The 15,064-nt window shown below is 36.0% G+C and overlaps 1 protein-coding gene across 2 annotated transcripts in view; it reads right to left on the reverse strand.

The window, feature by feature from the left end:
• LOC105388992 (LIM domain only protein 3) overlaps positions 1–13,207 on the reverse strand; it is a 51,884-nt gene extending 38,677 nt beyond the window's left edge. For both annotated transcript variants that reach the window (XM_038111996.2, XM_038111995.2), the window contains exon 1: positions 13,152–13,207. In XM_038111996.2, the coding sequence (XP_037967924.1) occupies positions 13,152–13,157 (6 nt within the window). In that variant the 5' untranslated portion in view covers positions 13,158–13,207. The remainder of the gene's footprint in view (positions 1–13,151) is intronic.
• Positions 13,208–15,064: the final 1,857 nt, after the last annotated feature.

The following is a 15,064-nucleotide window of genomic DNA, read 5'->3' on the forward strand; positions in this document are numbered from 1 at the left end:
TACCAACATATTAAATCTAGATTTAGTGTCAAATTTTATATGGATTGACGTTTCTTAAATCGAGATTTGACACTAAATCTAGATTTAAATGTTTGTGCATGTGGCCCTAAATATCTACTTAAGTACCTACATTACACACACACAATTTACCAAACTTACATTAATTGTAAAAAATATTCAGCTCATTTGAAACGAGCTAATATAAGTTAAAAAATATCCATCAACAATTAATTAAAGCGGGTTATTGATTTAGCGTCTATTATCCTTGTATGCCGTTCGATATTATCTCTAAATTATATTCCCAAATCACAATACAGTAATTGGCTGCTAATTATTCAAAACCAATAGGCCGCGGTACATACTACGTACTACGCAACATTCGATTCACGGAACACATTACCTGATTCAATGTATCAGGTGTCTATAATTTTAATGATTAACGCTACCGAAAAAAGGGATCTTATAAGTTTAAGTGGGTATCAGTCTGATTACAGAGAAACCCTTTTTGGGTAGTGAAATCGGATAGTCTATTTCAGGAGTACCTAGTTACCTACCTATCAGAAGTAAACTATACCTATTTTTGTATAAGTGTTGGTACTTACTGAAGAGATAGCATTGTGATTGTGAACCGTATGTCAAATATTTTAGCATAAAGCATAAAGCTATCATAACAAATGAAACAAAAAAGCTAATAATGGTATCAATTACCAAAGTAGCGTGTATTACTAAACGCACCCGCATCTAACACGTCAATGGCGGCATATTCAATTTGAATCATACACAACACAATACACAATATTCTATTAATTGTGACGGACAGGTGTAATCAAGCTACACCAGCGACCCACGCGCTAGGGTTCCCAACCGACAATATACTTCGTACCTACACTAAAACAACAACGCAAAAATATCAATAAAAAATTTAACATCATACGCCGAAAATCACACTACTACCAATACTAGATTTAATCTCGTAACTCAGCGGCATTTTTTGATATGCAGTGGCGAGTGGCAACCCTATTGCGATTGGTCAGCTAAGCCGTTAGCCCCGCGTGTGACACCCCTGGATAATAACCGATGTGTCAGTCCCGTGCCATGTATGAAATTGACAATCAATCATTTGGTTTTGATAAGTGTGGACTAATTCGTTATGTCAAGCAGATAAGGATTGTATTTCTATACCTATAGGTAATTTAGCTTTTATCTAAGGTGGTTTGGTAGAGATTGTTTAATCAATAAGGCTGCCTTTGTAATGTTTTAATTTTGTTTGTTTTTGCCAAATACATAGTGAGTACATGTTAAAGTAAAAAATATGTTTTAAATTTAAAAACATTACTTATATTATTTATTTTCAGTAAAATTTCAGACTAATTTACCACTTTATTATTATATGCCTAAATCATTTAATTTATAGATACTTACTCATATTAGAACTTACTATTAGATAATATTAGATACATAGATACTTACTCAATATTAGAACGTACTTAAACAAAATGGTGGCAAACAAAATCAATAAATCTTACAATAGAAACAACATATCGTCGACTAATTATCAACAACAGATATCATATTTATCCATTGTTCGCTACAATAAATTGTTGATGTCATTCAATCCCCGAGTATAATACTGCCTCCGCCTCAGCATCGCAAACTCCACTAATGAATAAGTAATACAAACAAACAGATAACAAGAGATACCAATTAAACAATACACTAATTAATTCCAAACATTGGTGCACTGGACTTAATTAGACAGGGAAACATATAGACTGCATGTTGGATCCACAATGGTTTAAGTACGTTAAATAACTCTTGATGTTTCATTATTGTATTCAGTTCGAGGAAATAATTTCAGCGGTAACTAGGTGCTCAAATATTCATTGTTTTATGATTCAATTGTCTTTAAGAAATATTGAACGGTGATGCAAAATTCTCTGACGTATTTTTTATGTAAACTCATGCTCCGACTCCGAGTGTGTCTGATAGACCAAGTTATATACTTATAGAAAATTACTCCGATAATTCATAAATGTTAACATAACCTAAGGCAACAACCAAATATTCCAGCAGAATACTATCTATAAACAAAGTGCCAGAGTCAGGGGAGGCCAACACGAGCCACTTATACAAATCTCATAAAAGAAACCGCTGTAAGTCGACAGTTCCCTTTTTAATATCAGCAAGGCGAGAGCCGCACTGTCCCACGAAACATTTTCCATTAATAAAACGCGAAAAAGGAATATTACATATGAAAAAGACATATATCCGTATCGTCCGGCCGCTATCTCCGTAGAGGTAATAACTTCTTTACAAGTCCAAAGTCCGAGGGATTGAAAAGCAATTTCAGTGGGACACCGGCCCTCGAGCACGGCCGGACTCGCTATATTTCTTTTTCGCCGCCACTGTAATTCGCCTTTGATTTAATCTTGAGAAACAAATCTTTGAATGTGGAACTGTGGCGATAGTCATCGCGGTGCGGGCTGCGCTGATTGGATGGACCCCGCCGCACAATGTGGAATGGTCAGCTGATATTTGCTTGATTCCTCGCTCAGATTGCATTCCTATTTCTTTGGACAATTGCGCTGTGTTTCCCGGGATTATTAGACAAGATTCGGGTACAGTTAGGGGAGCGAGCGGGCTGGTTTGAATATCGGCAATGTTTTTTGTAAAAGTAACAAATAGGATGTGTGCATCAAACAAGTCTTTTAATGGTTTTCAAAGGACACCTGAAAGGTTAATATAAAAGTATTTTAGACAAATGCAAGGTTCTTTGTGGCAGCCATGTCACGCCGTAATATCTGTGTCATGAAGATCCGGATCTGCATTGAAGCAATACCCGTTTGGATTCGCATACGCATGAGTAAATATGTACATGGGGTAGCGTGAGCAATGCTCCATTTGAACTTCTCAAACTTGAGTGTAGTTTAAAAAATGTGCGAGTGAATTTGCTACAGGTCTTTACCACTAGGGTATTCCCCATTAGTTTTAAAATGTGTGCACTAAAGTTTGAAAAACCTTTTCACTGCATAATCTTATCTAGATTGCCTAGTAACAAAAGTATGTAAATATTCGCTATATTGTAACAGGATATGAAACTGAGTCAGCCCAGCTTTATTTCACAACACGGGCGTGAGACCACAAATATCAGTTACCGTTGATGCCATTCGTTCGTATTGCAGGCATACACATAGTAAGTATAAATAAATTTTTTAAAAAAAGCTTACCCTCAGACATAATGTAGCCGACTTTTACGTTTTAATTAGAAAAAAATATTTAAAAAACTATTTGTCAACCAACTTTAAAAGAACAATCATACAAGTTATTTATTATTTAGAGATAAAGTTTGTTTTTAGCGGAACACATCAGCAGAGCCAAAGCCATAGATACTAATAAGGAACATTCCCGGCCGGCCCGTACCGATGCTATCGGGCCGAATTTCTGACCGTCTTATTTATATAATCTAACTATTTGCGAGGGACAAACGCCCCTAATTCTAGTACTTTCCTTTATAAACGATACGGGGAAGTTTGCCGTATTGGTTGAAATGTTTACCTTATTTGAAAGAACTATTAAAATAATTGAAAAGGCCGTTACAGTTACAGTTAGCCTCTGAATTTCAGAAGTTGCCGAAAAATATGTTACATATTATTATATTGTACATTTTCTTATGACTATAGTATAATTGGCTATTATTTAAAGGCTTCCGATAATATTATTATGTTTCTATACTACAAAATTGTGTGTGACTTGTGAGTGTGACTTCCTATCCTAGGTACATAGTATTCGCCAACGCAGCTTGTACGTTGAATACATGCGGCCCCCACAGCGCGGGGAGTCAGTCACGCGGCCCGCAACCCATTTTCTGCGCCACCGAAACTCTTTATTGAATACAAGATACAATCCCAATAGAAAACACCTTCCACAACGCGCGCTTTGCATTCGCGACTGTTCCAGCCCACTCGTGGATTAACAATTTATTTCTAATGCCCACTGATAGATAACAACTTTGAACGTTTTAGAATCTAATGTTAGTTTTGCAATTCTAACTCTTACGATACATAAAACACGTATAAATTGAGATACAGCATGATAAATTAATAATCAACGACATGAAGGTAAAGCGGCAGAGTGCCGGCCCATTTGCCGCTGGTTCCAATTTGTCGCTTTGCGCCACACATCGGCATCGGCGCGGCTCGCGGCGGAAAACCCGCTCCGACTTTAATACCTTTACGGCTGACATTTTTACGCCAATTATGCATTCCGTTAAGTCGATGTTTTCAGTAAACGAAGGGAAACCATTGTTTTCTTAGAATTTGACACAGCAACCTGGGGACAATGTTAATGTTTCGCTTGCTTCTCGGAACAATCGTGTATTGCATACGATAACTACGTCTTTCAATGGACTTTAATGCATGATTCTCGTAAATCGGCCGTGTCGGGTTCAAATTGACTAGGTATTTTCGTTTTCCAAAGATATTACACAAGCATACACGGACCGAGATGTAGAGGTATAAATGTACATAATCCTAGCTAATATTATAAATGCGAAAGTAACTGTGTCTGTCTGTCTGTCTGCCTGTCTGTCTGTCTGTTACTCTTTCACGCCAAAACTACTGAACGGATTTGAATGAAATTTGGTATACCTACATACGGTCTAGACCCTGGGAAAGAACATAGGCTACTTTTTATCCCGGAATTCCCACGGGAAAACTTTTTAAGGCGAAGCGAAGCGCGCGGGAACAGCTAGTATAAAATATTATTAAAAATTATAGGTGCTTCTTATGTATTAGCTCAGATATAAGTAAACTTATGTATTAGCTCAGACAATAATAAGCATTGGTAGTACGAGAAGGTGATGTGGGTAAATGTGGTCCCGCTACCGCTCGTCGCTCAGCCTGCACGCGGCAGAGACCGAAGCGCAGCAGATATTGGTCATCTAGATTTACAAGTCCGATGATGCATGCGCGCTGTAATTGAATCGCGGAATGCCGGTTCGTTCCACGCCGTTTGTGTACCTGCATATTCAAAGCGACTAACGAATATAACTCCTGTGCGAGTGGACATAAGCACCACTGGAAATGGATCCGCGTATTGCCAGTTCTTTATAGGTTGTGTGGCCCGCTTGTGTCACGGGTTGAGTGGCCCTGGAATGATCTATAGTGGGCGGCAATGTTAAACTGTTGATAGTTTGATTTTCAACTGACAACGTATTGAATTTCAACCCACTTAATTAAATAATTCAGTATTTTTTATGATAAAATAAATGGAATCGTGTTTCTTACAAAGTAGGTACGCTAACAATGAATAAGCTGTAATTATTAAAACGTTATTTTATTTTGAAAATTCCCATACAGTTCAGAAGTTAAATCATGTCTTAAAATTTGCTACGCGCCGAATGGCTTTTGTCTACGATCGACCGCGAATAATCATCGATTTTAAACCGTTCCATCAACCTCAACCGGTTGCCGAAACGTGATCGAATCTAAATCGTAGAGTCAAAATTACGGTAAACATATCCAAATCCAAAATCGCATTGCAAATAAGCAACTAAGTACGTACTCAAGTGCAAACAAAATCCTTTTTACATATTCGGGGAAGCACCGCGTCCGGCGCTCATGTTTCTCGAAAATCGTCCTCTATTTTCATATTCCAGGACTTGAGTAAACACAAAGGCTGTTTCAATAATAATTAGTGTTGCTTTCATTAGGAGGAGGTAACAAGTAACTGGCAGTGGGCACGCTCAGCTTAGCGCACTAATTGGCGTCGGCTGTTTGACTAATAGCCAAACTAACTATCCACCGGCGACCAGTTTTGCGAACATCCAGCTATGATTTTATAATATAAAAAGAGGAAGATACGGAATGGACCTTCCAAAATTTAAGCGTAAAAGAAAAGTCTTTTTACAGTTTTAGTGCGAAAATTACAGATTCTCTTATACACTCACGGGAAATGAAAAGGTTCCACTGAGAGAAACACCAAATTATTCCAAAACGGAAAAGGCTAGCTTAATGATGTCTTCTGCAACATTGAAGTACTTACATTTTAACATAGCATCAGGATATTACCAACTAAAAACCGTAATATTTTGTTCCGAATTTCAAATTAAATGTCTGAAAAAATTTGGGTCGTTTGGTGTTGGCTTTCCGTGAGTGATTTCATTGCCTGTGAGTGTATTACCATGGCTATCCATTGGTATCAGATCAACGCGGACTCGGGTGGTGCCCATATATGGCCCATCTATAATAACATAATATCCAGACTGTTATTAGGACAAGAGAGCACCGACTAAAAGAGTAATAGTGTGTAGATATAATATATATAACTCGTCACGTATTTGGATACGATGACCGCAGACGTTGTTCTAAGAACCTAACGCAATCAAAGTAATTAGAAACTAGGAGCTGACTTATCGAAACATTATACTTGTTAGCATAGTGACATTCGCAATACATTATAGAGACAGAAATTTACATCGAGAAATCGTCAGTCGCCACCGAGGTAACATTTCCACAAAGGAACCGAATGAATGAAGGACTTCTAATAGACTAGGTTTCTGGATCTTTCTATCTTGAGAGTGGATTCTGAGAATGGTAAGATTGGTTTGGAATATCTAAGTTCATTGATGCAACTGCAACATAAAAATATCGAATCTTCTAGAAATGCTACCCTTTTAAAAATTAACAAGATTATTAAATGAAGGTAATTAACTGATAAAATAAGTAATACACTCACGGGCAATGAAATAGTTCCACTCACAAAAAGCCACCACCAAAGGACCTCAATTTTTTCAAACATTTCATTTAAAATTTGAACAAAACATTATTGTTTTTAGTTTTAAATATCCTGATGCTCTGTTAAATGTACTTCAATGTTGCAGAAGGCGTCATTAAGCTAGCCTTTTCCCGTTTAGGAGTAATTTGGTGTTTTTCTCAGTGGAACCTTTTCATTGCCCGTGAGTGTATTTGCATTACACGTTTGCTAATTATTAAATAACTGATCTCTGCTTTGTAAAAAGCTAATTTGTTGTATTTAACAAGGTAGCTTATTAAAACGCTCATGGCTTTTCAAATATAAGGTTGGTAATAAGTTAATAACTGTAGGTACAGATCGTAAAAACTGTTTAAAGAAAAAAGTTGTTCAAAGTTGGCTTGTAAAACCTAAAGAAGGCCAGACTGTCCCTTACTTAAACATGACTTTAAGTGTATTTGCATAAAATCTGCTAAGGACCCTTCATTACAAAACTGTACTTTAAAAGCTGTAAAATCGAAACGGTCATTAAATGGAAGACCCCAATTTTTGAGCCCAAAATGAAGTTGTTGAAGTTTTGGATATTAAAATTTGTTCACATTATTTGTGGCTAAGGAGGAGCCTTTATTCATAAAATATTCTGTTAGATTATACCTACATCGTTTTAAATATTTATAGGTAATTATTATTATTTATAATGAGATGCCGTCTACATTAATGGGTGTAAAAATTAAAGACACGCTCCCGATAAATGAAACCACAATGATCTACTGATCAGATTTTTTCCAAGAAACATGCCTTCAGCAATGTGGAACAGTCAACATTTATAATCGAGTTTTTTATTTTATTCTTCAGCTGACGTTCGTAATGTCACATTAATAACTAATAGATATGGTATAAACGGTGTAACATTATAAGAGTAGTCGGTATGCAAAAGTATGTTAAGACGCACGAAGATATTATATCCTTAGCAACAATTTAATTGACTTTTTACTTCAGTCGATGAAATGACCTATTGAATAAGTAATTAAGCTCTAAATATGACCTAACACAGCTCTTCGTATACCTAAGTTCGATACGTTAGCCATTATCCTATGTAACAGATAAAAATATCATTAGCGTAGTTGGCATTCATTAAAAACAAATTAAACAAGCAATAATAGAAAACATTGTCGAGATAAAAAGTAAACATAATTATCTGTGAAACGTGATCCCAAGTTATTTCGGGATGCAGAAACATGATAAGTTTCAAAAATAAGTTGTAAAGTATGCTTGAACTTTTTTCATATCTCCCGGGTCAAAATGAGTATTCGAAGATTCGGTCCCACTCGATATTGTGACATTTATGAGAACAAAAAATATTTTCTCCAGTATAAGTGGGAGGGTTAATAAAAGACCTAAGTAATATATACTTTCTGAGAGGAGTAGGTAGGTAGGTACAAATAAATGAATGATAATTACTGAATTGTGAGTACGTCAGACCGCCCGTCAAACTGCGATTAGATAACCGTGGTTAGGGGTCGCAGTTTGTCATCGTAACATTACTAATTTAATTAGATAGCTTTTCTGAACTCAAACACTTCCCACTTAACTACAGAATATGTCACATTTTTTTTAATGAAAAATACAAAGTAGGTATAGTCTATTTAGCTTGAAATACAAATTTTTCTACATAAGACAACAATTAAATTACGAATCTTAAAAATATTTTGCAGTGAATTAATTAAGATTCTCTTTACAATAAATTACTTTTAATTGAAGCGAAAGCCCCAAGACAGACCGGAGTCGGAGAAAAAACATAGCGCACTGACGATGACGTACACAGCTACTGCCTTGATATGTGAATATGTATGTCTAATTGAGCTAATGAGGGTGGAATGTCTTAATTAGTAGCGTACACTAAGTCTGTAATAAACCTACAATCCACCACAGAAAATTACATTACAAATTACAGCTCCTCTGACCCCCGCAATAGAGTCCAAAGTTGAATAAAAAGTGGGCGGGAAACAGAGGCGCCCACAGTACGGGCCGCGGGCCACATACACCGAACCGAGTTAATTACAACCGATAACTCTTTAATTAACCTGCTTAATAACAGAGTATTTGCATTTCAGAAGCAAGGAAAAACCAATTAGGAGCTGCGAGGTTGATCGGATATGTTTAAGTAGGTTATTGAATTGGCAACTTTTGGCTTTTTAGCCGTTATAGAGAAACGAAAAAGGTGTTTTAATTGAGTCATAAATGCAAAAGTCGATTGTTTTATGGTAGGTAATAGGTATGTCAGTATATAAATAACTGTTTCAGAAATCTAGTGATCAGAAAGATCGATATCTTGATATTCTCCACTCCAGCTTCTAGACTTGCCAGCCCCAGACTTGAATGCATCTATTCCATTTCCAACCACTTTCTATCATAAGTAAACATATTAAACTGTAGCTGTCTATAAAACATTATATTAATACTAAAATCAGTTAGCTAACCCTACTTCCTCCCCACTGGGGAAGTGCAAGCTTCATTATATTTGTCTGTGTACGTACAATGCAATTAATTAACTCATTGGCGGTATTCTGAGAAATTCAATAATTAATTACCTAGTGTAAGTCCATCCGTCTGTTTGCTGCGAAGAGTATTGTTACAGTACAGTCGAGGCGTAGTGGAGGTTGAGGAGTCCACTAAGAATGTCTCTACATATATTTACGGCTGAAAACTTACAAAAAACTTAAAACTCTCACCGTCTCCTATAGATAGCGCTATGAAATCTCTGTACCTATGCATTCGCCAATATTAGGCATTATTTAATACAAATAACAACGCTCAAACAATCGGTATAAATTCGGTAACAATTAAATTGAAATTTATAAAGGAAAACAAAGACCGCACCCCACCACTTTTTAGCGATTGGCTTTCCGCACTTAAGTTTTCCTATGCGTTTTCTTAAATAGCAAAAATCTTAAATACCTACGAGTATTCTACACTCAGACTCTCAATCGAACCTTTATTTTTTTATTTCATTACTGTTACCTGCATTTATTTATGGTTCATTAGTGAAATTATAGAAGCTACAAGCGTTGGGCCGGCTCATGTGGGTGTGAGGGTGAAGCTGTTACGTCTGACTTGCGTGGGCGTCATGTCATGAGCATGAGACATTTCTCTTGTATTTGAGTACCTAACCATTATCACATTCAATGTATCACTCACGAACTTTTATCGCGTCTTGGCGTGCGCGTCTTGCACCTCTTGCTAGGCCTTCTGCTTTAACGAATCCCCGACCGAGGCAGAAATTTGCTCAATTACTAACGGCACTACCACAAAAAACTTTAAACACCGTTTCACAAGTGTGTAAAACGAATTTTGACGGATTTTGTAGGCGTTCGACAGCGCTAAACACCTGCTAAATACTGTCTATATAAGTTTTTGTGGTAAGGTCTTATTATTTTTGTTGAGTCTTGGTTATATCCCAAGGATGGTAATAGGCTCGCGCCCTTGCCTAGTCTAATGGGCAAAAAGTATCAAGCTGCAGCAATGCCACTACCCTTTAAGAGAGTATGTACAGCAGCAGGAGTACAAGTCGTAGGTGTGTTTGTATTTATATATCTCATTACCTTTTCCAACTATCCACCGTTAGCTACCTCATTTCCATGTTAACTAAATACACATATTTTCAAGTTTTTAGTTAACGTGTTCCATTACTAACATTATCCCAAGTCGTTTATCGACTCTTACGCAAGCACTGGCTTAGATCATTAACCAATCTCGGCCTTTAATTACAGAATTGATAAGCACAGAATAAATTGTTACTCCAACAACTCTGGCGAAGGATGTCGTTACTCAGTAAGTCACAATACGTGATAAGAACTTTCGTCTCGATCGTCATTACCGGCGCCGGCGCATAATAACGACTCTAATGAGATAAACCGTATAAGTTATTGTTGATATAGTGTTAGAGATAGAGCGTATAATTTTACACAAACATGCGTCACAGTAGTCACGCCACGCAAGCTCACGGGGTCAGTCAATACGTATGTTTTGTTTGTTGCGCCCACGCAACGAGTGTCGTGCGACCCCCCAACCCCGACTGATGAATGAATGTGCGAATGATATCAAAACTCTATACTTAATTATGTGGGAAATGTCATAGAACTAAAAACCGTTGCTTTGGAATAATATTGAGGGATTGAGGCTGGGGAAAATAATATTAAGAATTTGTGTATTCCAGCTTATGGTGTTTCTAAATTTAAATGTTCACAGGAAGGAATTCACATTTTTAGGAAAAAAGTTTCCGAAATTCTAATATTTAAAGCAAGCCCCTCATAAATCCTCGGTCACTTCATGGAAATGGTAACAAGCACTTTATCACAATACTATAAAGATAGTGATTCCCTGGCAGCGCTCAGGTATTGGTCATGTTGGAAAAGCCCTGATGTTCCTAAAGCTTGGCCATTTGTTTGTAGAAAGAGAGAGACACAAGAGTATACAGCTGTATCCGCCAATTAGTCGAGATGTGTATTGACAAAAGTTAATAACGTCATGGCGTAGGTAGGTATTTAGGTTTTAAAATATATTCTTGTTTAGAAGAATAAGCTTGGAAACACGTGTAGGTTTATTTCTTCGGAATAGAAAACTTTTTTTTATTTTAATTGGCAGAGGTTTTTTTATTTGTAGCTATAATTATGGTATTTTAAATTAAAACGTGTACGATGTCCCCTAATATAAGATGAGGCGACGAAGTCTTTGCGGCAGCAATAACGAGACAGACCACATGTTTGCTTTTAATCAATTAATGTGAGAAAAATACTCTTGTACGTTGCATTTGCTCGAATCAGTTAGGTTTTTTTTCAGTTTATTATATCCGCCATAACTTGGACATATGACGTCTGAAAGCTTCTCTAATTGGCTAGCAGGAGCTGCAACCAGTTGAAATATTTTTATACTTATTAGCGGTAAGTGTATTTTGTATAAGTAAAAGTAGTCGGGTAAAAGTATCGGTATAACTTCATGTTCTAGTGTAATATTATTGTTATGTGTATTAGTAAATAGAAAACAATATGAAATAGGAAACAATATGAAATAGGAAACAATATGAAATAGGAAACAATATGACAACCTGTTTTAAAGTTTTATGTGATCTGTTTTATGATCAGATGTTCACAACTTTTGTAAAATTTAAATCTTTAATAAGTCATAGATTACGTAGGTATATCATAAAATTATAGTGTAAGTAGTTTTATTTAACATTCATGTATTAAAGATTTTGGAGTTACTTACAGTTTTATCAAACTGAAAACTAAAGAGTTTGTAGTGATTGATACGAGTAAGCACTTGAAGTTTAAACATCAATAAAAGCTCTGCTTTTCAAATTGGGGCAAATACGGAAGCGATGTAAAGTGTAAATCTAAACTTTTTAACAATGAGAAACAATACGCTCTTAAAAACGTATGTTTTCTTTTGTTCACTAATTATGGTTTGCCCCTTATCTTGCGTACGATATAAAAAGGCACAAGTAAAAATCCGAAAATTTTCATAGTTTTCATTATTCATGGTAAATAATTCTAGATTTTTTTTTTATTTTAGTGAACATGACAGATGAACAATATTTCAGCAAAAGCCAAATATGAAATTTAAATTTTCTGTGCAATTAAGAAATTAATATAATTCTTAATAGAAAAGTTTGTATACTACACTCAGAATGTAACCGTATTTGACAGAGAAACCCACAATTTTAATTGATCATTACAAAGATAGTGTTGAATAATTATCTCCAGGTTTAGCTAGAAATTGTTATTTGTCTGCCTAATGAGGTAGGTTGAGCACTAATTGGCATTATTAGTGGTTCGCGGTTCTGTCTAATTGGCTTTCGGGGTAGTTTAATAATACAACGCAGCTGTTGCACTTTTTTATTTCATTTCTTTTAATTAATTCAGTTTTTGATGATTTTGTGAAGTGATTTAGTTTTTTTATGATCTAGGTACTTAGGTACACATTATTTGTGTGTTAGTCTTATGATAGTGTGTAGATATTGTAGTTTTTAAATACTTAAGTTTTGTGATATTTTTTGAATATTTTTAAAGATAAAATAACTTAAAAAATCAACATATTGCAATGTAACTGAATATGATGGATAGTTCAATTTATAATATTGGTCTAAAGTTATCACTTTAACAAAAAATAAAGTTACACCTACATACCTATGTACAATTTTATTTAAAAAGATATATTATAGATCTTCATACAAAACATTTAATTAAAAAAAATACTTATCCATAAGACTTCGTAATTTTAAATTCAAATCAAAATGTTGCTCGTGTAATTCACTAGCGAAGCTCCTCCGAGCTGTGTTGCCACATTAGACTAATTGAAGCAATTAGAGGGATTACACCGAACGGAAATAAAAGTCAGCTCACCTTCATGAAACGATGGCCCCAACAATTTGCGTCTCCTAATTAGCCCCTTCAAACGAGTCTCAGCACTGAGCGATCAAACAAAAACACAACACAAAAAGTATGGAAAGTTCATATCTGTGAACAGATATATGGTGTAGGAAAGTGATCGGTGAAATATTTTGACGGCACTGAAAAGTTTTTCCGCGATGTATGGCGCGCCGGTCCGGACTAGCTGGTGGCACGTGCGCTCCGCTCGGCCGCGCTACAGCGAGTGACGCGAGGGGAGGGCCGCCCAACCTTCAGCCGCGGCCGGCCCGCTCCTAAAGCTCTGCCCAACACAAGCTTTTCGCTCGCACCACATTTTGCGCTTACGCCCTTTTACCCCAGTGCCGGCATTTAACGCTGTAAGTGGGCAGATTTTGTGCGGTATTACATTTAGGCCTAACTACAAGAAACGACTTTCAAATGATGACCGGCCGATTACGTTTTCGCGTTTGAATGAAAATAAATGTGCTAGGTAGAAAAAAAACGTATCGAATTGTATTTTGCTCTAGACTTGGGGAATCTATCAAGAAATAGTTTTGTTTGCTAAAAGAATGTCTGATTGAATTTATATTTAACGGACGGAGCATTTTTCCAGCAATTACGTAATCATTTTTTTTTAGTCTTACTTACTACAATAAAAAAACACCTTTTTTACTTAAACCAAACTGCTGCGCTGATTCCCTTTATTATCATATCACCGAACTCTGAACCAATATATCCACGAAAAAACCCTATCTAGTTACACTATAAAGATGACGTTTAATTAAAAATGCGCCTCTCCAAGGCTGCTCTAAGCGGTTCATAAGATGGCATTGTATGATTGCAAATAAAAGGGCCAACTAACCATTCATCATTGATAAAACTGGTCGGCGACACCTCATTCATTGCTGCGGCCGCGGCGAGGGACAGCCCTGGATGCAATGGGGTAGTGACAACCCTAGTTTGGATCTCAGTTGCATTGCTTCAAGCGATACGATTCCGATTTGGTTTGCTGAAACCAGAAATTCTATTCTATCTATTCTTGTGTGGGAGTTAGTGCATGCATCTGGCTCTCCTGAATGTAAAGTATGTAAATTTACTTCAACTTTAAGTTGGGAACTGCCTGAACGTATGAATCTAAATAAGTAAACTCTATTAAATTGAGGTACTTTATAATAAAGCAAAAAAGTATACATACTTATAAAGAAAAACAGCACAACAAGGCAGCCTTATTGCTCATGGCAATCTCAACCAGACAACCATAAATATAGATAGTGTAAGCGCGAGGACGTTTTTCTGATAGAATAATCGTCCGGACATGAGCAATGGAAACAGACTCAGATGACAAAAAATACTACAGAAGTTGTCCCCTCGATTATAACCTCACTGCAGTCTTGTCATCCATCTTCCCATTCATTCTACTTCTTTAAGGAATCAATTTAACCACTATGAAAGGGGTACAATAAAATATGATTTATTACCGTCTTTGCATAATTTTTAATTAATATTTCAAGTGCCTAGTGAACATACTACAAAAGTTATGAATAAACCATTCTATTTTATGTAAATTCAGTCCAAGGAATTATTATTATGATAGAAATATATCGTATTGGCTCGCAGTAGTATATTGGTCAATACCTCTTATTTTGAGTACTCAATCCACAATTTAAATAATATACGTTATAATAAATAGTCCTAATTAATTTAGCCAGTACTGGAAATGGATTTAAATTACATAATAAGCATAGGAGTCCATTTGTTTACGTACTACATAAAGTTATTTGAAACAATACTACATATTTGTCGATTCCCATTCAATCAGAGGCAGCTTGCCTTACAAATTTATAATTCTTAACTACCGATGAAATAATTCCAGTGACATAGCACCGAATTACTCCTGAACGAAATGG

Source organism: Plutella xylostella, chromosome 13 (assembly GCF_932276165.1).
Source record: "Plutella xylostella chromosome 13, ilPluXylo3.1, whole genome shotgun sequence".
NCBI lineage: Eukaryota > Metazoa > Arthropoda > Insecta > Lepidoptera > Plutellidae > Plutella > Plutella xylostella.